The 27,054-nt window shown below is 36.7% G+C and overlaps 1 protein-coding gene across 1 annotated transcript in view; it reads left to right on the forward strand.

The window, feature by feature from the left end:
* The window catches only part of Znf292 (zinc finger protein 292), an 81,051-nt gene that overhangs the window by 20,481 nt on the left and 33,516 nt on the right, over window positions 1–27,054 (forward strand). Inside the window, exons 3-5 of the mRNA XM_005377715.2 lie at window positions 20,653–20,807; window positions 20,993–21,071; window positions 23,582–23,717. Of these exons, the coding sequence (XP_005377772.1) occupies window positions 20,653–20,807; window positions 20,993–21,071; window positions 23,582–23,717 (370 nt within the window). The remainder of the gene's footprint in view (window positions 1–20,652; window positions 20,808–20,992; window positions 21,072–23,581; window positions 23,718–27,054) is intronic.

Raw genomic sequence — 27,054 nt, forward strand, 5'->3', positions numbered from 1 at the left:
TACTCATACATACTTGACACAAGGAAACGGTTCTCTAGCCGGGGAGCACAGCTACTCGTATATACTTGACACAAGGAAACGGTTCTCCATCCAGGGCGATTGTCTGTGTCTTCAGGGAGGGACATACATAAAGTGGTGAGGGAGAAAGGGGACACCTGCCTTGCCAGCCAGCTCAGTGAATCAGCCCCGACAATCAGTGGGGTGACAGATGTCACACTTTAAGGTCTTTTGACCTGAGATGATTTCTCAAACTTTTCTTGTTTTTGATAACATTATTTTTAGACGTATTGGTGATGAATTTGTAGAATATTCTTCAGGTGGAATTTGTCTGTTTTTCTTACTGTGAGACAAGGTTTGGGGTTTTTTGGAAAGAAGACCATAGAGATAAAGTGCCGCTGTCATCACAGTCATCAAGAGTACACATTATCATCATAACTTACCACTATCAATGTTAACTTCGGTCACCTGGGTTAGTGGTGATTCGTGTTTCCCCACTGCAGTTAGTCTCCCCTCCGCTCTTTCCCTCCCATAGGCTGTGGAGGGACTGTCCTGAGTGCAGCAGGGAAAATTACCAAGAAATGCAAAAAATGCCTCCAAAGGCCAGTTTTAAAAATCTGAAATATATGTTTGTTTTACTTTTGATCAATTTTAATTTTTTGTAATAGAACAGAAAGTTGGACTCTAATACATGATCTGGCTTTGAGTCTTTGATATACCAGAAGACAGGGAAGTGATCGGTTGGTGTGGGTTACTGGTGGTAATATAGCCATAGTAACATAATCATTAAGAGTCTTCGAAAGCAGTTCTAACAGCTTTCTAGGTTCTGGAAGCACTCACTCAGGTAAATACAGACTTTATATGATCAGTTTTTCTTAACTCTCCAACACATACTATTAATAGTCTTTTTTCCATTTTTTATTGCCATTTCCTTTTAAGTTATAAAAATAAGTCTTGTTCATTTAAAAGTTGATGTAGTACAAAGGTATTATCCTTCCCCTCCTGTTCTTTCCACTCCCAGAAGTAACTAGTTATAAAACTGAGTATTATTCTAGACATTTTTCTATACAGTCATATAAATTTACATTGAATGTTCATACTTAAATAGTGGATCATATGGTATAGTTCTGTGCTGTGCATTTTTTTCACCTAATATTTAATCCTGCTTTGCATGGCAGTATTTAAAGCTACATTTCTTTTTCAATACGACATTTCATAATTTATTAAAGTAAGTTTTCCCATTTAGGTTATTTTCAATGTTTTGGATTATAGTCTCACAGTACCCTTACAGTAGTCACCCCTTATCCAAGACTTTGTTTTCCACAGTTTTAGTTACCAATGTCAGTTTGTGGCTGAAAATACCAAGTAGAAAATTTTAGAAATAAATTATTGAAAATGTTTGAGCTGTCCTGAGGGTGTGATGAACTCCCACACGCCCCTGCTCCCATCCACTGAGGATGGGGATCATCCCTTTGTACACTGCGTCCATACTGAGTTTGCTACACACTCCTTAAGCATTTAGTAGCCAGCTGTGTTGTTAGATCAATTGTCCTGGTATTGTAGTGCAGGTGTTCAGTTTTAACCTTTATTTAATAATGACCCAAAAGTGTAGTCAGTGCTAGTGATGCTGGCAATTTTAGTATCCCAAAGGGAAACCATAATACTTCCTTTAAGTGAGAGGGTGAAAGTTCTCTACTTAATAAAGAAGAGAAAAAGTCAATATGTTGATTTTGCCAAGGTCTATCTTAAGAACAAATATTCATAAAATCATGGATAAAGAAGTTTGTGTTGTTTTTGCCATCACACCTCAGATTGGGAAAGTCCTGGCAGTAATGCATGATAAGTGATTACTTAAGGTAAAAAGTGCCTTACATGTGTATGTGTGTTTAGGAAAACCCTAGGACATACCAGGTTTGGTTCTGTCTGCAGTTTAGACATCCACTACAGTTTCGCCTTAGAATGTGTTCTCTAAATAAAAAGGACTACTGTAGAACAGTATTTTTGCACATATGTGGTAATGTTTGATTTTGATTGTGTGCTACCTAGAACCAGAGTTTTTGGTTAAAAGTGTATGTCCATGTAAAAGTTTGAATTGCCCAGTTGATCTTCAGAAATCTATACTGATACACCCTTGGTAGTTTTTGAAATTTTATAAATTTTGGAAATTTGTAGAGGTGAATGGTTGCTCTTTGTTGCTTTTAGTCTTTATATTCTGATACTGGGGAGATTGGAGAATATCTTTTGCATCCACATGACACTTTGCAAGGGAGAAGTCTTGCAAAATAAAACAAACTTAGAAAACATTAGAGATAAATTGACAGATTTGACGACAGAAACATTTATAACCTCCTTATGGTGGAAAACATGACTAAAAGGCAAGTAACAGGCTGGGAGAAAATGTTTGCAGTATGGTTTTTATGGTTTGGGGACATAATTTATTACAGGATGAATTGCAGTTTCTTGTTGTGACTTTTGCTATGCATATGGAGGTCCAGTAAGATACTTCAGTAGTCTAAGTCTAATGCAATAGTTCTGTGACTTTTATTTATGTATTTATTTATTTTGGTACCGGGAATCGAACTCACGACCTCGCGCTTGCCAGGCAGGCACTGTGCCATTAAATCCCCAGCCCCTAGTTCTGTGACTTTTAAAAAGTAAATGTAAGTGTAGCTGCAGTTTTTATGGTTATATTTTCCCTTAGTAAAAATACTGTTCTTCATAATTCTCTTCAAATTCCACCATTATTTGATAATAGCTGATAACTGTGCTTTCATGCATATTATACATTCCATTGTACATTATTTAATTTTGCACTAAAAGAGATATTTTATACCACCCCCACCCCCAGTACTGGGGATTGAACTCAGGGCATTTGCACCGAGCTACATTCATAGTCTTTTATTTATTGTTTATTTATTTTCGATCAGGAGTCTTGCTGAGTTGTCCAAGGTGAACTCAAACTGCAATTCTTCTGTTTTGGCCTCCCAGAGTGCTGGGATTACAGGATATGCCACCACACTCAATTTACTATTTTTTTCATCGTAGATACTTGTCCAGATATCCTAACCCCTATAGGAGTTTTTTTTTATTAACTTGGATTTGTGCTTTTCCATGATTATTTTTAAGTTGTATAGTCTTATACACACACACGAAGAAAATGGCTTTGTAAGTTCTAGTTTTTCAGAAATGCGATTATATACTTAATTGCATTTAATTTTTCCATAAATAATGGTTTATGCAGTTCTTCCTGTTGCCCGTGTAATAATAGAGTAGCTGTGCCAGAGTTCATTCATTCATTCTCTACTGATGAATATTTACTTTGTTACTGGTTGTTGACTATAATGAACAAATATTATAATACAGGTTTCTAAGTTCATATGCATTGGTATTGTTATTTCAGTATGCTAGATGCTAGAGATCTTGTTGGATAAAGAATAGATTTTACTGAGTATGAGTTCTATGACTTACGTAGGGACTCTTTAAATAGAAGACATTAAAAGTGAGGGAAACATTAAGTGCTGATTTATCTTAACAAAATTTGGGAACTGAAATGAGGATGAGAAGTGAAACATCTTGAAGGCCTAATTAGAGAGGAAGTGGGGGAGATGACCAGAGGAGATATTCTTGCCGTGGAATCTAAGGGTCTTACGGAGTAGGAGGGAGTAATCGGGGAGAACTGGAGCATGGCAAATTCAGTGTGGGAAACTCATGTCTGGAGAAGGTATACTATTCATTATCAGAATGAAAAATTTAGGACCTCTAATAAATGAGAAAACAAAGTCAACTTGTTAGCACAAACAGAAAAGGAAAGGGTGAAATAGATGCTAAATATGGGCAGAATAAAGTATCTGTTATTTAAATATTGATCTGAGTTCATGCACAGAGATCAAAATTGCTGTTCACAAGGACTTCCTTGGTTTTGATTTTCAATTCTGGGGACTGAACCTAGGGTCTCATGCACAGTAGGTTAGCTACCACTGAGCTATCCCAGCTCAGTACTATATTTGTCTTAAGAAATTAAAAAACACCCTGGCTTTTTGATGCGTACCTGTAATTCTAGCACTCTGAGGGGTGCTGAAACTGGAGGATTGCAAGTTCAAGCCCAGACCAGAATGGGCCACTTAGGGGGAAAAAAAATTCATAAGAGTTAATAAAAGAAGTTAGTGAAACAGGAAAATAGTAGAAGGGGTTAAAAATTTAATGGATTCTTTGAAAAATAGTTAAATTTTTAAGTAATTACTCAGTTGTAGATCTGATCTAGTGGGAGAAAAAAGGAAACAAAAACAGACAAAATCAGGAATAAGATGACATAACTACAGATCTAAAGGACACTGAAAGACTTAATTTAGCTGGGCATGGTGACATCAGCCTGTAATTGCAGCACTCTAATCCCAACATTTATGAGGCTGAGGCAGGAGGATCATTCTGAGTTCAAGGCTCTGGACTACCTAGGGCAGTGTTGGTGAAACTTCTAGAGGTTTCAGTGGTAACAAGAAGCCTGCTGCAGCACGTGTGCCATAAATTCACCACCACTGACAAAGGGAGACCCTGTCTCAAAAAAGCCAGGGCCAGGGATATAGCTCAGTGGTGCAGCACCTGCCTGGCAAGGGCGAGGTCATGAGTTCAATTCCTGGTACCAAAAAGAGGGAAAAAAAGCCAAAGTATAATGTATATGCTACTCTATAGCAGCAGATTTGAAACCTAGAATAAATGGTGGATTTCTATATAAAATACAGAATTCTGGAATTGGATAAAGCAATATCAGAATAAACTAATTTTGTGTGTTTGTTTCACTTTGTTGCCTAGGCTGGCCTCAGATTTCTGGGTTCAAGTGATCCTTTTGTCTCACTCAGCCTGGGAGTAAGTTGAGACTAAGGTTCCCAGCTCTTGTTCTAGTTTTAGAACTATTATTGGCCTTAAAAATGGAATTTTTCAAACTTTGCTTTATAAGTCCAAAATAAATTTAATAAAGGAACTTAAAAGATGTGAAGATTATATATGGAATCATTCAATAAAATATTAGGAAATAGAATCTAGTACAGTATGAAAAAATAATCGCTTATAAGAAAACAGATGTAGGAATCCAGAGTTGGCCTAGCACATATTACTGTCTATATAATGTATCAAATTACAAACCCCCATTCAGTAGATGCTATAATGCCATTTGATAAAATTCAGTCACCATTACTAATGTTTTAAAAATCCTATAAAATAGTAGAAGGAAATTAAAATAATAAAGGAAACAGGAAGTTATTTTAAATGACAAAGCATTGTTGGGGTTACCTGTTGTTACCATTATTATTCAATATTTGTTAGTGCTTTGAGCAGAAGTCAAGTTGAAGAATAGTGCAAACAAAGAGAATGGGGAAAGAGGGATTTGCCTTACTACATTTTAGACGTTAGTAATATGTCAGCAATTACAGGAATCAAAAAAAATGAGTGTAGTAAGTAGAGAATGATAATTTCATTTCTAGAGTACAGATTGGGAAGTTGTTATGTAATAAGTGTTCAGCTCACTGAAGAAAGGTAACATAAAAAGAGTGTGGTACAGTATAGAGAGTCAGTGCAAAGAAGAAATAAAAATGAACCTTCACCTTATACCACCTTCAATAGTGTTTTTTAGGGGGCTGGGGATTTAGCTCAGCGGCACAGCGCCTGCCTGGCAAGCGGGAGGTCGTGTGTTCGATTCCCGGTACTGGGAAAAAAAAAAAAAAGATGAATTGAAGGTGTAAGTATAGGCAGTCTTTGTATTGTATTCTTTGAAGTACTGTAAAAATGGCCACAACAGCTCAAAAAGTATTCTCATTTGGAAATTTTACCATTTTCTTATGATCTTTAAAATTTTTAACAAAATATTGAAAACTGTCTTAACACTGGTATAAATGTATAGAGAAGTGAGAAAAGAGTAAAATTATACACTAAAACTATACAAACATTATAAAATATTACACAAGTTAATACTTAAAATTATTTGAATTTTTGTGTATTTTCGAGAATTGAACTTAGGGTCTTGTCTATGCTAGATAAGTGCTCTGCCACGGAGTTGTGTCTCCAGCCCTAAAATTATGTGAATAGTGTAAAACACGGGAAAATTTTTATTTTATTTATTTTTTATTTTTTTATTTTTTTTGGTTTTTCTCCGGTACCGGGAACCGAACTCACGACCTTGCGCTTGCCAGGCAGGCGCTTTTGCGGCTGAGCTAAATCCCCAGCCCGAAAAATTTTAAATTAAGGCATACTGTATGTTTTTAAATAATACAATGGTATTTGGCTTTTTGTTGTGTAACTTTAGGTGTGGACCAAGAATCTCTTGTATATTTGCCAAATTATCATATCTTTTTCTAAGATTATATTAATTTTCAACTGGTTTATTTTGCAGTGCTAAGAATTGAACCCAGGGCCTCACACTGTGTCCCAACTCTAATCTTCAACATTTTATACTTTGTGTTTCCAGTGTTGTGAAATTCCGTTACTGTGAACCTTCATCATTTTAGTCACAACTATTTTCCAGTTTCACCTCCGACGTTACAGTTTTTTGCTACATGTTTATGCTAATTCCCTGTTTTGATTTTTAACCTCCTTTTATTAAAAAATAATCAGGTGGGTTTATCACAGGGACATAGGAAGACAGCACGTGTGCCATAGATTCCCCACTATATGTATGTGCATTGAATAATAAATCTGTGACCACCCAGTGACAGGCTTTGAAAGGTGTTACGGCTTGTTTCTGTATGTCCCCATAGGTGGGGCTTTTTCGAGTTGGCTGGATCTAGGGTGTGTGCCCGAGGCCCTGTGTTTACTCTCTAACACCAAGAAAATAAAAAAAGGTGGGGCATACCTGTAAACCAGGGAGGCTAGGGCAGAAGGGTCACAACTTCAAGGTTGCCGTGGACAACATATTACTTAGGGAGACGTTGCCTGACCCCTAAAAAAGGACGAGGTGTGGCTCAGTGGTAGAGCACTTACCTGGCAAGTACAGTGTCTTGGATTTAATCCCCCAGTACCACAAAAAACAAAACAGAAAACAAAAATTAACTTATTCTAGCACTGTGATTTTACATGTCATTAGAATACATGATAACTAAACTATTATTTATAATAAAAAACTGGACATGATGCAAGTACTGTACCACTAAGCTATATCTCTAGTAGCAAATAATCATTAATAGAGGACTGGTTAATTTGTTTTTTGTTTTGTTTTGATACTGAGAATCGAACTCAGGACCTAGTGCTTGCCAGGCAGGTGCTTGTCCCACCAAGGTACATCTCTGGCCCCAGGACTGGTTGAATAATACTTCCTTTTTCCCCCTTCTTCCTTTCCCTCCCTCTCTTCCTCGCTCCTCTTCTTTTCTTTTTCTTCCTTGTGCTTGTAGGGATTAAACTAATGACTTCATTCATGCTAGGCTAGCACCTTACTATTGAGCTACACCTCTAGTCCTTTGTTCAGTAATTAATGGTCCAAAGTAATTTTGTGTTATTAAAAAGTATGGGTTAAATCTACACATTTGAATATGGAAAAAAAACCCAAGATATTGCTAGGTTTATATAAAGAAAGAAAAGATACTAAAGAATGATATGCATCTTATTTTTCCATATGTATACAACAAAACCCCACAAGACATTGACATAGTACCTCCGGATGGCTCTGCGGAAATAAATGTAACTCCTAACCTGCTAGGTGTCAGATATGCCAAGTGCATGTTCCGCAAAATTGAAGAATGAGTTTTAAGGAACAACTGAGATTAAGAGTAGGAAAAATGTATTGAGAGAGAATAGCTCCTGAGAGACAAGAAGGGACCTGAGCCTTGGTACTTCTGCAGGTATTATACTGTGCTTCCTGGATAGGTACTCCACTGGACCGTGAAATACTGCGTGCTTTTCTTGGATTTAAGTGAACATGGAATTCTCTTGAGCTGGACCTTGAAGGATGGTGTTCTATGGGATGAACCTGGGGCAATGCTGGATTTGATAGTCTCCCTCCAATTCCCTCCTGTAGATCTCATTTCTGTTGTTGAAACAAAATAAATCTATTTCTTTTTATAACAGTCTGTTGAGTAGTTTAAAGAAGCTAGTCATTCTAATTGCCCTTCAGTGGATTACCAAATGTTTTATATTTTATTGGACATATTGGTATTGCTTTTATTAGATTATAAGGTCAGTTATGACAAAGGATGTGTCTTACTGTGTGTTGTATATAATAAATAGTTCCCTGTATTGTGTACTTAGTTGGTATTTATTGTTTTTGTTGTTGTTGTTGTTGTTGTTGTTTTCTGGTACCGGAAATCGAACTCACAACCTTGCGCTTGCCAGGCCGGCGCTGTTCCGCTAAGCTAAATCCCCAACCCTTTAGTTGATACTTAGTAAATAAAAATAAACCCCTTTTAAAAAAAAAAAAAAAAAGAAGAAGGGACCTGAAAGTAGATTGCCATAGACTCCACTTCCCAGAGGAAGTTCTATGTAGCAGAACTGCAAGGTTGCCTCAGTGTGGGTCAAAGCTATGATCAACCAATCAGATTACAAGTACAGCCACTTAGGTAATGTCGATCCAGTGGGGAAGCAGGTCATGTAGCAAGTGTGCATGGAAGGAACCCGGACCTTTTAAGGAAGGGGTAGATTAGGAGGCCCTGGTCACCTACCCGGGTGACTGGTGTCTATCTAGACTACTGGATTACACTATATATTATATATTTTATTGGATTATACTGTAATTTATATAGATTATACTATAATTGATAGCAATCATAGTATAATCTTCAATTTATTGTTTACCCCTGGGGGAGGCATGTAGATCTGGTTATTCCATCTTTATCTTGAGACCTGGCCTTTGACAGATGCACCTCCAGCCACAGTTTTGATGTGTTCTTAGCTTCTGCACTGACTCCCTCAAGGGCCTGGCCCTGTTCGACTGTCTATACTATTTCTCCCTAACTTAGCTGTCTATAATAAAATGACTAAGGTGTGATTATAAAGTGAGGAGTATTTTTCTTTGGGAAGATATGTCTTACGAAAGTCTAGTAAAGAGATATAGTCAAATTTTTCTTTGAGATGTATACCTTATTGCAACTCTGTACATTCTGAAAGCTAATAAGCAACCATTTTTCTAGTATTAGTGATGTTGGATACGTAAGCATAACTATATCATGAGGAAAAGTTTTTGATACAGTTTTGTACTTCCTAGATCACAGCTACTAAAAACTATCTTAAGTGAAAATTTACATGTCTGCTTAGTAACGATAAATACCTATCTTCACAGTCACACACATTCAGTAATCCTGAATGTTGAAATCCTACTATCAGTAATTGTTTCTGTACAGGCAAACGCGTGTAGGTAGATGGAAACAGTTACCACTCATTTTTTCTTCACAAGTGTACACGAGTAGATAGGTTGGAACACTATTACCAGTAATTGTTTCCTTTTTCTTGCCAACTCATACAAGTACATGTAACAACTGGCGTATGTGGGCTTCAATTTCATTGTGTGCGGTAAGAGATGGATTCAGACTGCACTGAGCGCTTCCCCACACAGAGCTCCATTGTTGCCTACATGAGGAGTCATGCAAAATATTGCTAAAAATTGTATAATAATGTTAAAAATTACAGTCTTGTGGAGCAGCCTTACTAGATGTCTAGGGCCTTGGACTGGACACGGCTATTTTAAAGCACTGGATAGAGCTACAGTTTCAGATTATTAAGAACTATCAATTGTATTTGAAAGATGCACATTCATTTCTAAGTTTTAACACTTGGTGTTTTCCATCTTTGACTCTGAGTTCTGAGGGTGCTACAGTTAAAGGGGATTTCAGATCCCTTTTATTTTGAGAATATTTTAAGTACTATATCTGTAGAACAGGTACCTCTGAATTGTTCATTTTTCTTGAATGGGATATGAAACATTGTTTTAAGCAACATTTAATTTATGTTGGTTAGTGTTCTGTTTTTCATCAGTTTAAAATTGATTATAATACATAAATCAAAATTCAGAAAGCTAGAGATTTATGTCCTAAATGGTACTAATTTGAATAAAATTTAAACCTTAAATTGTTATTGCACGTGTATGTGACTCATGTTGAGTTGTTTGAAAAAGATACAAACAGGAAATTCATATTTTGCTCATATTGTGTTGAAATAAATTTATTTTTGATTCGTTTCTGTTTGTTTTGAGGCAGGGTCCCAGTATGTAGTTCAGATCTGGCTTTAGGCTTGCTATGTAATCCAGGCTGGCGTCAAACCCGTGGCAGTCTTCCTGCCTCAGCCTCCCAACTGCAGCAATTACAGGCATGCACACCATGCGTGGCTTGAAACAAATTTGTTTTTTAAAGCCATAGCAGAAGGGACAGTATAAACATGTGCATCTTCCCTATTCAGATTGCTTTAGCTGCAGCCTTCAAATTTTGATATGTTATGTTTTGGCTCTGATTTCTATTATAGTTTTGTCTACTCATGACTTAGGAGTACATTTAAAATTTTTTCAGCTATATAGTTTCTTCATAGGGATGTGTTTTATAATTGCATTCAAAGAATGAAATGTATGTTATTTGTTATTTCTAGTGACCTAGTTCATGGTCAGTTTTGTAAATGTTTTGTGTTTGTAAAGAATGTGGGAGTACAGGTTTCTCTATGCTTATATTTTTTTCTTCTCTTAATTTTCTATGTATTTATCACCCAGTTCAATCCAGTGCTCCCCCAGTTGTATAAATCTCCTCTCCCTTCATGCAGACACTTTAGGTAATTTGTCAATTTCATTTTGAAGAAATTTTTTTCTAAAGGCAACTCATAGAAATACTTCAGACTCATTACAGAGTAGCTTTTTTGAGTTTTACTTCCTCACCAGCCCCTTCTTTAGGGTGGTGGGATTGAACCCAGGGCCTTCACGCTGATCTACATCCCTAGTCTTTGTGTGTGTGTGTGTGTGTGTGTGTGTGTGAGAGAGAGAGAGAGAGAGAGAGAGAGAGAGAGAGAGAGAGACAGAGTGACTAAATTGTCCCGGCTAGGCTTAAAGTCATAATCCTCTTGTCTCAGCCTCCGAAGTGTTTGTATTGCAGGCCTGCACCACTGCACCCACCCTTACACCTCACTTAGGATAGATTCTCTTTTTCCCGGACATCTTTCTCCTTTCCTGGCTTATTTTCTCATTTTGGTGAAATTCTTTTTAGTAGCATGGGGAGAGGGGTGTGCATCTAGAAAGTGAACTTTTGAGACCTTGCTTGTCAGAAAATGACTTCTTAATCTTAGTGCTTACAATTGTTAGAAATAATTCCCCTCAGTTTTTAATGCGGTGTTTCATTTTCCTTTTGCCTCAGTGTTACTGATGGAAAAGCTGCCACCCACCTCCATGCCAAACTTTTTTTGGTACTTTCTTCGTGCTTGAGCTCTGAAATTTTACGAAATTTTCTTTGGTTGTGGTCCACTTTCAGTAATTGTGCTAAATACCCAGTGCTTCTTTTCATCCTTAAAATGCATGGTCTAGAAAATTAACTTGAATTCTTTAATGTCCTTCCTCATTTTTGTGTTCTGACCTCTTGAAACTCCTGTTAATTATGGGAGCTCTTGCATTATCTTCCAAATCTTCTTTTTTTTCCTTTCCCGTCACTTTTGGTTTGCTTTCTGAAGAAATTTTCTCATTTTATCTTCCATCTCTTTTAAGTGTAATTTTCATTTATTTTACATTTTTGTTAGTCTTTTTCTATAAGTATTCTTCTATAACACAGTATTTTTGTTTTTAGTTATAGTATTGATAAAGGGGAAAGAAACTCCCAGCCTGAAAGATATCTGGGACGAGTTTGTGTTCTCTAAAATCAAAGAATGAATTTTAGGAATAACAGAGGTTAAGAGCAGAATATATTTATTGAGGGAAAGAAAGCTGCTGTCAGAGAGACATAAGGCAACCCAAGTGGGTTGTCACAGACCCTGCCTTTTTTAGAGATTTTTATAGAGCAGAACATGAGGGGAGGCGGGTCCAAGGTGGGGAACATGGGAACTCACAAGGTGGGCATGAGATGGAACAAAACTATGGTCAGCCAATAAGATTATAATTGCTCAGGTAAAATTGATTAAACCCGGATCAAATGGGGAGGCGTGTCACATAGCAAGTGGGCATGAATATAGAACAGGGGCTTTTCCTGTAGGGGTTGGGTTAGTGACTCTTCCTGCATTTTCAAGGTGACTGATAGCTATTTAGAATATCAATCTGTGATGTCCACCCCTAGGGAGGTGTATGGGTGCATTTGTTTAATCTTTTGTCTTAACGTCTGGCCCACAGCAGAAGTGCCTGTCTGTCCCACAGTTGCAAGGCCATACTGGCTCCTTCACAGGCCTAGCTCTGTCTCCCAATATTTCTGTCTAACTCAGCTGCCTGCAGCAGTATGTTCTCGCACCTCTGTGGGGATACTACTGGTAGTTTCTTGAAATTTTGCCTTTTCTTTGCATAATCTTTGCTCCCTTCAAATCACTTTGTTCCCCTTTTTGTTGGATCTCTCTCACATGTTGGAAGGTTTCCTCAAATACCTAGTGGTTCTTGGATGTCCACATTTAAAGGTACACCAGTAAGAGCTGACTGAGAGCCTCAAGCTCAAGTGTGGAGTTTATTGTGGTCTTCACCATAAGATCTGCTAGTCTTGTTACATAGGTAAAGCCTAGTATTGGAGTCTAGGTCTGTCCTCTTTGAATACCCAGGAAAAGGCTCAGCTAAGACTAGAGGTTCTGCCAATGAGCTGGAAAAAAAAGGACTTGAGAAAGGAGCTGTCTCTATAGTTGGTATGTGAAGTCCCACATAAGAGATCTCTTGCCTCAACAATGTCCAAATACATTTTAAAAACTTCCCTACTGGGGTTGGGTAATAATCATGTCTCACTTGGGTCTTGTAGCTGTGAAGAGTAAACACCAAATCAGTGAGGCTTTACTTTATTTCTTAGTACCCTTTTCAACCGGTTTTGTTGTTTTTATCCTTACCTTCACCCCTGTTTTGAAAGTTACCTAGTGCTCCTACTTCTGGAGCCCTTTGTTGATTCTGAAGAGTTAACTTGTTTTGTCTTTAACCGAAGTCCGAGTCACTGTGCTTGGAGGGCACTCTTACACATGCTTTCTGTGTGGGTTTTTTATGTGTTTCTTTTTTGTTTGGTGGAGGTGGTAGTGCTGTGGATTGAACCCAGGACTTCAGGGGCACATTGTACCCCTAAGCCCTTGCTTTCCAGTTTTTAAATTTTTATTTCTTTAACCCATCCCCATTTTTCAGTCTCTTGTGGATTTATGCCAGTTTAAAAATTACTGTAATTTTTAGTGAGATTTGGTAGAGTATGGTACAGAATGTATGCACTCTCTATATCATTTTTACATAAAACTTTAAATTTTAATGATTTACACATTCATCAAAGGCTTGAGTTCAAAATGTCAAGACTGTAAGACCTTACTTTTCTTTTACCTGTGTACTGTGAAATTTCCAAGGTTACCTAATGTGTGGCACTGCAAAAGTTTCAGGCTAGCAACTGATGTGAGATCCTAACTCTTCTATTACATATTGAAGAGGTTTTTTTAAAGACCTTGTAGCATGATAGATCATCTTAAATCTTAGATACAAAATTTTAAAATGACAGTTTTGATTTTAAATATGGTGAATATCAATAGTTATAATCAACATAAACAAAAAGTTTGTGGGTTCAAGAGAAAGAAGAATGATATCAAAACATTTGAGAACCTGTACTCTAGAGAATCCTAGCTGTAAATTGGAATATGAGTAAAACAATTAAACATACTTAATACTTGACTAATCTTATCTTTACATAGGACAGCACTGTAAATTAATCCCCATGTTCATTACGTTAAACACTTTGTGGTTTTATGTTTTTTTCCTCTTGTTTTTTGCCCCAGTAATCCTTAGAGGAACTGGAGGAAACTGCTGGGCGTGAATCTGCACACTGCCCCCCACATATGTTTTAGCCTCTGCTGATTTAATAATGAGAAAGCAACTTACAGAGCCAGTTAAAGTGTGTGTTTTTGTTTGTAAGATGGAGGGAACAAAACACTTTAGATACTACAGTAGTTTGTGGCCCCTAAATAGATGTACAAATTTGTCTTTGATAAAATTTCAATGGGAAAAGGGAAATTAAGAGAAAAAATTAAAAAGGCTCCTTCCAAGAGGAAAATAATGAAAAAGAGGTTGTGAACCACTGTGCTGGGGATCAAACACAATCCTTTAGCCTCTCCTTTTTTAATATTTCTTTATTCTGTTCCAAGTTTGCCCCATAACGTACACTGTAGGTCAGGCGGTTGTGACCACAAGTACCTTGTAAGAGTCTAAGGGAAGTCACCCCAAGCGGTCGTCCACTTACTAGCACTGCGGTCTTGGAGCTTGTTACTTACTGTCTTTCCATGACCTTGGGTTTTCATTTTTGATGTAGGTTTTTTATGATAATTTACCTAATTGCTACTAGGCAATGCATATGCAGCTTTACCTATACATAGCAGAACAGTGTCTATACATAGTACATAGTAAGTATTCAGTAAGAATGACTAGATTAATGTTAGCTTGCGTAGCTGCGGTTTCTTCATTCTCATACAACAGTTTTGAAGTTTTACTTGCTTTTCTTACCATATGTGGTTTACAGTGTGCTCATTAACAGAAGCATTCTCGTACTTGTAGGGAAGACCTTTAGGTTCATTCACTACCTAATTTCTTTTGTAATGCCCACCCCCCAAAACCAGTTCGCAGTGACTTTCATCTCTGTCTACTTAATATGTGTTTGTATGTGTAAATAAATATGTGTACCGATGTTACGGTTTAGGTTGAGATGTTCCCCAAGAACCTCTTGGAACGTGACTGATTTGTGGGGACAGTATAGCTGACTTTTCAGGAGGCGGGGTTTGGTCCCTGGGTACCTAGAAAGATAAAACTCCCTCTCTGGTGCATCCCTTCACTCTCTACTTCCTGGCTGCCATGGAATGAACAGCCTTTCTTCCTCTGTGCCTCTCTGCCAAGCTGTTTTCTGCCTTGGACATAGGTGACCATCGACTGTACCCATGAGCTTAGATACATTTTTCTTCCTTTGAAGGTGTGGGTATGGGATATTGTGTCCAGCGACCAGAAAGCAACTAAGATGCTAGACGTATTCATGTATTGCTCTTTTGAAGGGATGTGAGAATAAGACAGTGGAGTAATGGGAGGGAAAGTGTGGGCCTTTAGTTCCTTCTCTTAATAGAATTCTTAACTTGTTCTCACATGTTTCCTTTCCTTCGTGGCTTTACACTTCAGAGAAGCAGATCCTCGGCTGTGTCTTCTTCACCCTTGGAGAGTCGGTATTGATTGGCTTAAAAGTCAGCTGGGAGCTGTGTTATGGCTGAGTAATTTTTTTCCCCTTTATTGGTGCTAGGAGTCAAACCCAGGACCTTGTGCATCCTAAACACAGTCTGTGTACGCTCAACCTATAGGTAAATGATGTTTTAGATATGTGATATGCTTCTGACCAGGGAGACCTGGTGGGAAATCTAATCCTGGAAATTGGGTTTTGGCTGTCTGGAAAAGGTTTCTTTCTTCCTAAAGGAAATTCACCTGAAGAGACAGTCTGTGCTTGTTGTCTTGTTACTGATGAACCAAATAAGAATCCTGTAACACTCAAGGCCACCTGGGGGTCGGCAGGAGGGCAGCAAGTAACTGTGTCAGACTGGAGATATAGTAGGTGGGTTCTTGTCTTGTATTGTTGAACCACTGAACTAACCAATCCTTAACCTGCCATTTCTCTTGGTTTCTTCTTAAGTGAGAAACCTTTCTTATTTTTTAGGCTGCTTTGAGTTGCACTTTCTTCCTTTCAAGTAAAAGTAAGCCTAACCAATAGGGAGTTCAAGTTGTGAAACTCCGTGACTGGAAAATTGGATGAACAGTACTTACCTCACAGAGTTGTAAGGAATAACTGAAATATTTCAGGTGAAAGACAATTTGTAATTATAAAATAACTCCACAGATTGATAGTTTTATTATATCACCACAAATGACACTTGGTGGTAGTGGGCAGAATGTTGCACAGAGAATGCTGCCTGCCTTTGCTACTTATCTGTTGTATTAGTATTGTGCACGTCACCAGACTCTTTAATGATTGTGCTGTGAAGCAGAATTAAATGATCTTTAGTGTCTTCTAATCTGTAAATTGCGTATAATCGTTCCTGGATTCCCACCTTAAAGTTCTGTATAGCTTAAGACATTAGAAACAAATAAGTAGCTTTTTAAGTTGAGGAAAACATGATTTATTAACCAGTCTTGTGGGTGCTTTCCATAGTGCTTTGAGAACCGGAGAAACTCTGTTGTCATTATACATACTTGATACGAATGATGACTCTTAAAACTTGATATAGACGATACATACTTGCTTTTTAACCTAACCTGATTTATTGTTGTATATATAATAAATATGTCGTTAGTTTTCTCACACCATCATAATCTGCCATCACCCTTTATTTTGCCACCTCCCTGTACACAGTATTTCTGGATGGCCTACAAACAGCCACTGACGCGCATTCCTTGTCACCAGTATCTACTTCTCTCTTTCATTTATAAAATTACTTGAAAGAAGATAATTTTAAGGTGCTTTTTAATGCTTACATTCCATGACTTATCCATTTATTTTTCTGATCAATTAAGGTTTTTTTTAAAAATTGATGTTTTGGTACTGAGGGTTTAGCCCATGGTTTCATGCCTGCTAAGTATGCATTCCACCACTGAGCTATACCCCTGTCCTCTAAATATTTTTTTTTTTTTTTTTTTTTTTTTCTGCGGTACCAGGAACTGAACTCACGACCTTGCGCTTGCCAGGCAGGCGCTTTTGCCGCTGAGCTAAATCCCCAGCCCCCAAAATATTTTTATAATTTTTTAAATTTACAAATTTATTTTTAAGACAAGGTCTTGTGTTGCTCAGCCTGGCCTCAAGCTTCTGGATTCAAACAATCCTCCTGCCTCAACTTCTTAAATAGCTGGTGGTACTATAGGCACACCCAGTTAATTCAGTTTTTTATGTCCTGTTGATTTTTTTTTGTCCTAACAAATCAGTGCTGTACAATTCAATTTGATACCCATAATTAACTACCTGGATTAGCATGAGAAGTCACAGGCTCAAGGGCTCACTTTCCAAGCCACTCTTACTGTAGCCTCCAATTGAGAATACCAGGCCCCAAGTTTTCTGTACATTTTTTCAGACTTGGCTACAAAGTTGATGGCTGTCATAACCCCCTCGTCAAGTTTTAAAATTTTTTGGCTTGACTCACGTAACTTAGAAAAATGCTTAACTTACTATTACAGTTTATTTAAAAGATAAGAGCTTGAATGTGGTCATGCACCCCTATAGTCCCAGTGCTGGAGAGGCTAAGGCAGAAGGACTGCAGTTTGAGGCCAGCTTGGACTGCACAGTGACACCCTGCCTTGAAAATAATAAAAATAAATAAAAATAAAAAGGATACAGATGAAGTGCCAGAGATAAATCAAACAAGGTCTAAAGGCCCCAAGTACAAGGGCCTGTTTCTGTGGAGTTTGGGTATGCTACATTTTTGGCACAAAGATGTGATTGTCAGTTCAGAAACTCTCTGAACCTTGTTGTTTTGTGTTCCTGGGATAAACCTCATTTGGTTGTAGTGGCTTATCCTTTTTGTTTGTTTGTTTTTGGTACAGAGAATTGAACTCAGGACCTTGCACTTGCCAGGCAGGTGCTGTGCTGCTGAGCTGTATCCCCAGCCCAGAACCCTGTTACTTTGTTGTAGTAGCGTTTTCATTACATAGGCATAACTGATTGAATCATATATCATTAGAGAATTCTGTCCTTAGCCCCTTACACTTTCCTAGTAGTTGATGTACTGAAGCTGAAAGTTCCAACCTTAATGGTGGCATGGTCTTTCTAGTGATCAGCCCCATCCTGAAACTGTCTAGGTGCTCCTCAGCCAAAAGTCATCTAATTAACATATAAGAAAGATACTCATCAGTCAACTGCAAGATTTTTAGGAGCTCTGTGCTAGGAACTAAAGACAGAAACCAAGCATTCCTTTTTACAAATCACCATTATGCTCATGGCACAAGCTTAAAGACTGGTAATGAATTTAAGCCTTTTGTTGGATGGTTGTATTGTTGAATTCCATATTTTCTTGTATAGTCTTTTCTGGTTCATGTTGTTGGCCACAGAACTTATCCTACTTCATAATTGCACCAAACTCACGTAGAAGAGAGTGCTTTCAGCTTCCAGGATTCCACAGATCTCTGTCACTGTATCTGAATGATCTCGCTGGTCAAAAAATTGGAGGATATAGCCATTTGAGATCCATGAGAAGATATTTAGAAGAAAATAAGACTTCCATAAGAGTGTGGCTTAGAATATATAAAATAGTGACATGAGAAGATGAATAACAAAGCTTTAATTTCTCTGTTCACAGCAGAGTCTGAATTGTCTTGAGAATGGGGCAGGCAACCTCAACTCATTGTCCACATTGACCACCTACCATGGCATTCGTTTATAATTATATGTTAAGAACCCCCGGTCCCCTTACAGAATGCCTTGAGAATACTTTGTACAGAAATACTAATTCATTTCTCCTCCCATGTCTCCATTCCTACCCTTCAGTAACACTTTAGGAAGGGCTTAACCTTTGCTTTTCTGGGTATTGGCAAATTTCCATGAAACTAGGGAACTTATTCCTGATTCTTTTTATCTCTGTACTGTGAATCCCTGACTTGCAAACATTTGAGTTGCGAGCTTTCACAGGTACAAGTGGACCTTGCATTACAAACATTCATAGCTATGAACAAATCACAGAAGTAGCTCCCATGTCTGCTGTGCTTTGTCACAGCTCTGCTGCTGTGTGCTTACTGTACAGTGTGATAGTGTGCAGTAGTCCACTGCTGAGCCCAGGATGTCCAGGAGCCAGGGGAAAAGCAGTGGTGATGTGGAAGGGACTGCTGGCAAGCACAAAGCAGTATACTGTTCAGTATATATTTGAATCAAGGGTGTATAAAAACTCACTTTGTCGGACTTGCAGACATATCTGATTTACAGATGTTTTCTCGGAGTGGAACTTGTTCGTAAATCAGTCACTTCCTGTGGGTAGTATGTACTGTCCCCTGACAATTTTGAAGATAGTAGTTCTGCAAGGTGAAATGAAAGTGTGGATCTGAAAGCAGGTTGGTTTCCAGGCTCATCTGGGAAAGATTTAGGTACCCGTCCCCCAATATCTGAAAGAGGTTTTTCTACTTCAACTTCACCTGGGATTTTGCTTGTGGGTTGAGTTTGGACTAGTTGAATGTCCCCTGCCCCACCCTACTCTCCAGCCCACGTTGTGGCTGCAGCTTTCCTGTCTTTCATGGTAATAGGTATTTGCCTCATTTCTTAGAGGAAAAGATTGGAGTTGACCGAGAGGGTCAAGAACAGGCTATTTTAAATGTTTGGTATTAGAATGTAATTCCCACCTTTTTTCCTCCTTCCACTTGAAAGAGTTGATTTCTGTGCCAGAGGATACAAGCTCTGCGGAGATCTGAGATTTTGTTTTTGAGACAGGGTCTCACTATGCAATTCAGGCTGGCCTTGAGCTCACTTTGTAGTCCAGGCTGGCCTCAAACTCACAAGGATCCTCCTGCCTCCGCCTCCCAAGTGCTGGGATTACAGGCGTGCGCTTCCATGCCCAGCGAGATCTGAGATTTTAATTTCTCCTTCAGGATATTCTTGTTTTTTTAAATGAAGGACACCTGAATTTCCATATATGATTAAAAGTTTCTTAAGCTTTGAGTGTGAAGAGGACCATTTATGGCAGTCTGCCATATTATAAAAACATTCAGTCCCACTTCCTTTAGCATAACTGTAGAGGTTTTGGGTAGTTTTCCCAGCGCCTGCTTTTGATAGGTGCAGAGTCTCTGTGCTTCTGCGCCTCCTCAGTGCCAGTTTCTTCTCATTTCCCTCTATCAGTAGGGTGGACAGCTTTTTTTTTTTTTTACTAAGTCTGATGAGGTGAATTAGAAACATTTACTTCATTGAAGGCTGATGAATGTTTTTAAATGTTAAAAACACTTTATTACAAAAATTATTTGACTTTATAGTTATTCCTTACATCAGTTTTATACATTGTAGGTCATTATGTAGCTTTTTACTTAATTTGTTTTGTTTTGGTTTTTAGAGACAGGGCCTCACTAGATAACTTTTTAAGTGACCAAATTTGTCAAAAAATAATTTCTGATTTTTTAATGGACCTAAAAAATTCAGTGTCTTCGACTATATGTGATTTATTTATTTCTAGGTAGTACAATTTCTACTTCCTATACAAAAGATAGAGAATATAAATATTCTTTATATTCTTTACTGCATGCCTGGTCCAATATTGCTTGCTCAGGTGACTTCTTTTTTAAAATAACTTTTAAATCGTAAGCAGTTATTGAGTTAAAGTGGCATTTTGACTCAGGGACAAGATAACACACTTTTTAAACCAACCTTGATGAAAAAATAGTGTTGCTGGATGAATTAGCACAACTTTTTTCCTATAGAAATATGAATGAACTTTATTTTTTAAATACTTTAGCTATTTTTGTTTCATAAACTAAAAATGTTATTTTTCACAATTTCTCAGAGAGGAGAGAAATACACAATTTAGCAGTCAATGTGTGTTTAGATTACATTTTGAATACTTTCTGTTTTCCTTCCAAAACAGACACTCCTTGAATATGCAGAGAAATGGAAAACTTCAGAAGATCCCTTACCTTTATTGGAGGTATACACAGTGGCTATCCAAAGTTATGTTAAAGCCCGACCTTATCTTACCTCTGAATGTGAAAATGTAGCATTGGTTCTGGAGCGCTTGGCATTGTGAGTAGATCTTTGAGTAAATAAACTATATTTAGCTAATTAAAAAAAATTGAATCTCAGGTTATAATGGTAATTTAATTTTAAAAGGTTAGTTATGTGGAATCTACTGATAGTAGAATCAATGATTCTATTTTACATTGAATTTTAATAATTTTTCCTACCCTTTTCAACTTTTTGTTTCGTAGAAGCTGTGTTGAACTTTTATTGTGTCTGCCTGTTGAGTTATCAGATAAACAGTGGGAACAATTTCAGACACTGGTACAGGTAAGAATATTTACCTATTAGATTTATTGTGGTTATATCTTAGTTCATATTTCTTTATTCTTAAAAAAATTGACTAAATTTTAAAACAACTAAGTAATGACAAATATCAGTTGGTACTGTCATTAACAATAGATATTTAATAAATGAATGTGCACATTTAGATAAATTGGTTGAATAATACACAGTTCTGTAAGGTCACATATTGGGGTTTTGCCATAGCAATAAGGGAAGATGAGAAAATGCTCTCCTTTGTTTTGTTGGCTGGGATTAAAAGGATTTTTAATACACAACTAATTTCTTGTGGTGGTTTGAAAAAATACTAGAACATGAACAAAGCTTAGTACTTTAAGATTTACTTTGTAAAAGCATATTGACAAATAATAAATGTTTTATCTGCATTTCGAACATTAAAACAAATATAAAACACAAAAATTCAACTTTAACATTGATCTTTCATGCCTTATTTGGATTTCGATATTGAATATTTTATAGAAAGAAATGTTCAAAGTTTCATCAATGCTCTCATTGTATGTATTATTTATTCCTTACCAAAACCTTCAGTGAAATTTAAAAAGCTGGTGTTAGCAGTAGTTATTTCTTTTCTTGAATATTCTAAAACATGCCAGCAAATGCCTTCGTTTGGATTTAGAGACAGCTTAACTCATTGCTGAAAATCTTCAATAGGCTTTGTAAGAATTTAATGTATCTTATTTAGTAATTGTGAAAATTTGTTGGACTAGGTATGTTTTCCTCATTTTAAAGGTGAGGAAACCAAGGCCTATGCTCTAAAATATTTACCTGCTCCAGTTCATATAGGTAATATCATAGAGTAGTTGCTTGAACCAGGGCTCTTTATTCAAAGTCCATGATTTTCCTCCAAATCTGAAATCACATGCTTTGTTTTTTATTTAGTGCTGTTATTCTACTTATTACAATACAACACAATTTAGTGTGTAGTTGTTTTGAAATATTAAAGAGTATTAAGTTTTATTTCAAGCACTAGATTATTCTGGCTATATTATTTAAGTGAATTTTGATTAACTTGGTAGTCAAAAGTATGTTTCTCTTAGCTAGTTTCAGATTGTGTAGATCTCTGTTTCTCTAGTCAGCAAAATATTTTTTTGTCCTTAAGTTTCTCTGTAAGAGAAGTTTTAAAGAGGATTAGTCTTAAATTTTAGAGTCATGTGAAATAAGCTCTAGTTAAGCAGAGATATCCAGCTTTTCTATTTTAACATTAAATGTTAAAAGTCTATATCTAGTGATGGTTTCCACGTAGTGTCTTAAACTTAGCAGGTGCTTAATAACTTATTTGTTGAAATGAAAGTGCCTTGTCTTGTTGTCACACTGCAGCTAACTTTTTGACCTTGCCGTTTCGAGTTTAGCATATTAGTAACTTGTGTTTAGCTCCTCATGTTTATTTTTAAATAAATGATTATTTCAGAGCTTTTCATTGCTTTCATAAGTATATTGTTCATTCACGAATACAATACTGAACACAAAAGCTAGTAATTTTGTTTGCCAGCATAAGGCAAAGTTTTAAACCTTTACTTTTGAGACAAAAACACTAGTTGGTATTTTTTTTTTTTAACAATAGGTTAACGAAGAAAGAATTTTGGGGGGCTGTGCTTGAAATCAAACCCAACCTTGGGCATGATAGCCAAGGTCTCTCATTCAGCTACTACCTCAGTACCAGGAAATAACTTTTAAGACCCTGAGTGTTCAGCTACTGCTCATAGAAAATTTCTTAAAGCACTTGAACTTTGTTGAAATAGGAAGATTTTTATGGCTTTGAGGAATAGTGTTATTTAAACATAACATGCAGCTTTAAGAGTTTCTGTGACACTTTGCATTCTCTTTAGTGTTTCTTCGAGGATAGTTTATAGCTGGTTAGCAACTTTATTTTCCCTGTGTTTAACTATTTAAACAGTTCTTTATTTTCTCAGTGGAAAATAAGCCCTGTAAAGACAGGAAACTAATTACTATCTTCACCAGTACTTGTAGAAATTCTCAGTTACCACTTTCTGAATCGAATAGAAACTGTTGGTCTTACATAAACACTTGGGAACAATTAGTAAATGAGGTTCAATATCACTTGTAATGTGAAATTATAAAGACTGTGTAATGAATAAATAATCACAGATTTTACTTTATTCTCATAAATCCCTTTTATTGGAATTTATGTAAATTGTTACTTAGGGGATAATGCAAATCTTAAAGGTCTTTTATCTTGTAGATATTCTAATGGTTTCCCAGAAAAACTATTTTTCATTTAAGGTTTGAAAAAAAATTATATACTTCTATAAGTGTTCTTATTTAAGACTTAACAATTGGTTTAATTTTTATCTTTGAGGCTCATATAAGTATCAAAAGGAATTCAGCATTTTGTAATGTGACATAGCATTTTTAAGATTAAAATATTATTTTTCAAAACTTTAGTATTATATTTAAAACCTAATAAGCTTGCTTTAAAAATCTGTTGTAATCTTTGGATGTTTATTTAATATTTATAGGTAGCTCATGAAAAGCTGATGGAGAATGGCAGCTGTGAATTGCATTTTTTAGCTACTCTAGCTCAAGAGACCGGGGTGTGGAAAAACCCGGTATTGTGCACTATTCTTTCGCAGGAACCATTGGATAAGGATAAAGGTAAATTTCCTAGAAAGAGAAGGAGAGAAAGAAAGAATCATTAGACTAGAAAAATTAAATATTTAAAGTTGCTTAGATATAATTAATCTTAAACTATCGCAAAGAAGTTCCATTTAATTAAATTTCACCAGAGGCACTTGAAACCCATCATTTTTATTTTATTTGGGGGAAGATATATTTGTAAGATTATAAATCAGTTGTTGTGGAACACACCTATAATCCCAGGTTTTGGGAGGCTGAGGTAGGAAAATCACTGTTTGAGGCCAACCTAGAAAAAAGAGACTATAGAGTTTCAGAATAATAGAAAACTGGAATTCTTTCTTAATGTCTTTTGAACAGAGGAATTCCCTCTGTCAGTCAGTCTAGGTGAGAGTCTAGCTCACATTTCCAAAATAAACTTACTTGACAGATAGGAAAGCAGAAACAGGCTGGTTAGGTGGGTTTTCTCAAAATAAGTTAATGCTAGAACTCTAAAGTCTTCTATCTCTAAGATTAGCACTCTTTTCTTAGTTTATTATAATCTCATGTTGTGTCTTGTTATATGAACTCAGACAGTTAAAGATCTTAGTTAAACTCAGTCAGGTATTCTCTCAAAAGTAAGTAGCCAAATCACTAATACATGTAACAATATTCAGATTTTAAATTGTGTATATTGTGAAGAAAAAGCACAGTTGTCTTTTACATGCATTTCTTGAGATTATTTTGGAAAGTATACCCAGATTTCATTCTGATCTTTCGCCAAGTATTTAAATAGAGAAGTAAATAAGAAAAAATTAGTATTTCCAATGGAAAAAGACATATATTTACAGTCTCTGCACCTTCCATTATTTATTGCTGCTTTTCTTGTTTATGGATGGCAAACTCTAGGTGATTCTGCCGTGTGACGGCAGTAACGGAGACCGTAAGAAGGGCTGTTAAGCCAATTCCTTGGGAGCGCCTCTGATACTGTGAGAATTACCAAATGCTCTCCCAACCTATCTTTGAACTTTCCTTCAGGTCGTTTGTTCCATGCTTTCTTCACATTTTCCCGATGCTTTCCTGACAGTTGTATCTGTATTAGCTGTTTCTTAGTTCTTCCAAGAAGTTTATTTTTAATACCTCCTTTCTTCATGGAGATACACAGATCTCCTAAAATCCTAAATCCTATCTAAACGAAAAGGATGCTCTTTCATTTAGAAGAGTGAGGGTAGATAGGACTGCAATTCTGGTTTAACTTTAAGGTTTTAGTATTGTAGAATAAGGTCACTTTAGTAACTAAACCAACATAGGTAGACGGTTTTGGATGTCAAGGGATGTTTATGCCTTCTTAACGTATTATTTGTGCCTTTAGTCGTAATCGTATTCAGTGGATTGGAAAGGCACTTATTGCTCAGTTGTCACCAGTGTTCTCAGGACCTTGGAGAGATGCAAAATAGATCATCATTTAAAAATACTCATAATGATAATCTAAAAGTTGAAAATCTTAGTTTTTTTGCCTTTGCCATATTAAGTTCATGCCTAACAGATTAGCACCAATGTGGTTCATTTCTAGCATCAGGTATACTTTCTGATCTTTTCAACTTTTAGAATCATTGAATGTGATACATTAGTAGTAATATCTAGTTTTATCATGTTTTTTTTTAGAGTTTGGAAAATGCTTTTATGTTCTTGGTTTAATTTAACCTTCACAGTGATCCTATGGTAAAGATAGGATCTTTATTGTTCCTTTTCCCTATTTTTTGGATGGGAAAATAGAGGCTTGAAAATATTAGTCTTGCTGGGTGTGGTGGCACATCATTGTGATCCCAGCACTCTGGAAGGCCAACTAGAAGGATCACAAGTACAGCCTGAACAACTCAGTGACTTGGCAAAACCCTGTCTCAAAAAATAAATAAATAAATAAAATTAAAAATGGATTGGGGATATAGCTCGGTGTTAAGTCCATGGGTTCAATCTCCTGTACCAAGACAAAACAAAAACAAAACAGACAGAAACTCCACAGCTGTTCTGTGTCACATTGGTAAGATGAGAGGCAGAGCCAGGAATTACAGTCAGATCTACCACCTCTCCCATTTAGTATTAATGCTCTGTTTGAACCCAACCTAGTAAAATTGATCTAAGCTAAGCAGAGGGTTAGCTGCTTTTTTCTGTTGTCAACTTCTAAATACTATTTTGCCAAACCCATATATTATGTAAATGCAGGGAAAAGGAACCTTTTTACCTTATCAGAGATTTTGTTTTTGGTACCAGGAATTGAACTCATGACCTCAGACTTGCCAGGCAAGCACTTATGCCACTGAGCTATATACCCTGCCCCTTGTCAGAGGTTTAAACTTTATTTTAAGGGACAGTATACTCAGTTTCCTAACTTGTTGGAATATGCCTAACATTGTTCCTATTAACAGATATCTTTGCCCGTTTCTTTACTGGTTCCCCCCGCCGCCCTTGATCTTTACCTGATGTAGCCACTGGAATACTTTGGACTGTGTAGCCAGGAAGAGTTTCTGCAAAGTAGACTAATTGTAATAGGTAGCCAGATTCTAATACAGCTTATGAAGCAACCAGAGATACATGATTTGACAGAGTTTGCAAACATAATTTTTACTTGGTCTTCTGTTATTTAGATGTTTCTTTGTTAAATAGTAACATGAACCAAAAGCATACGTTTATTTCCTTCTTTGAAAAAATTGAAGGGACTAACATTTTGTGCCTACATAGTAGTTCATTTACATTGTCAAATTTGGGGGCTCAAGGATAAGGCACATCATTGCTGTAACTAGCCCCTTGATTTAACTTAATCTGGTCCAGATGAAGTTTGCTAAGCAGAGTAACATCTCGGAATAACAGTATACTTCTGAAGACTATGCTCATTAGTTTATAGTGAAGCCTGTGATTTTTTTTTTTTTTTTTTTTTTTTTTTTTTTTGTTTTTTTTTTTTTTGCGGGGGGCCTTTTTGAGACAGGGTCTCAATATGTAGTTCAAGCTGGTCTTGAGCTCACTTTGTAGCCCAGGCTGGTCTCAAACTCACAAGGATCATCCTGCCTCAGCCTCCCCAGTGCTGGGATTACGGACATATGCCACCACGCCGAGCTAAGCCTGTGAAATTTGGATATAGCATTTGAACACTGGATAATACATGATGAATTGTTTTGGTTGTTTTTCTTTTTTTTAATTGATTAAATTTGAACCTACTAAATCCTGTTTGTTTATTATTTGGGGGTTTTTTGAGACAAGGTTTCTGTATAATTTGGGCTGGCCTTGAACTCACTGTGTAGCCCAGTCTGGCCTCAAACATATAATCCTCCTGCCTCAGCCTCCCAAGTACTGGGGTAACAGGCATGCACCATGACAGCCAGCT

Source organism: Chinchilla lanigera, unplaced genomic scaffold (assembly GCF_000276665.1).
Source record: "Chinchilla lanigera isolate Chin_1 unplaced genomic scaffold, ChiLan1.0 scaffold00010, whole genome shotgun sequence".
Classification (NCBI taxonomy): Eukaryota; Metazoa; Chordata; class Mammalia; order Rodentia; family Chinchillidae; genus Chinchilla; species Chinchilla lanigera.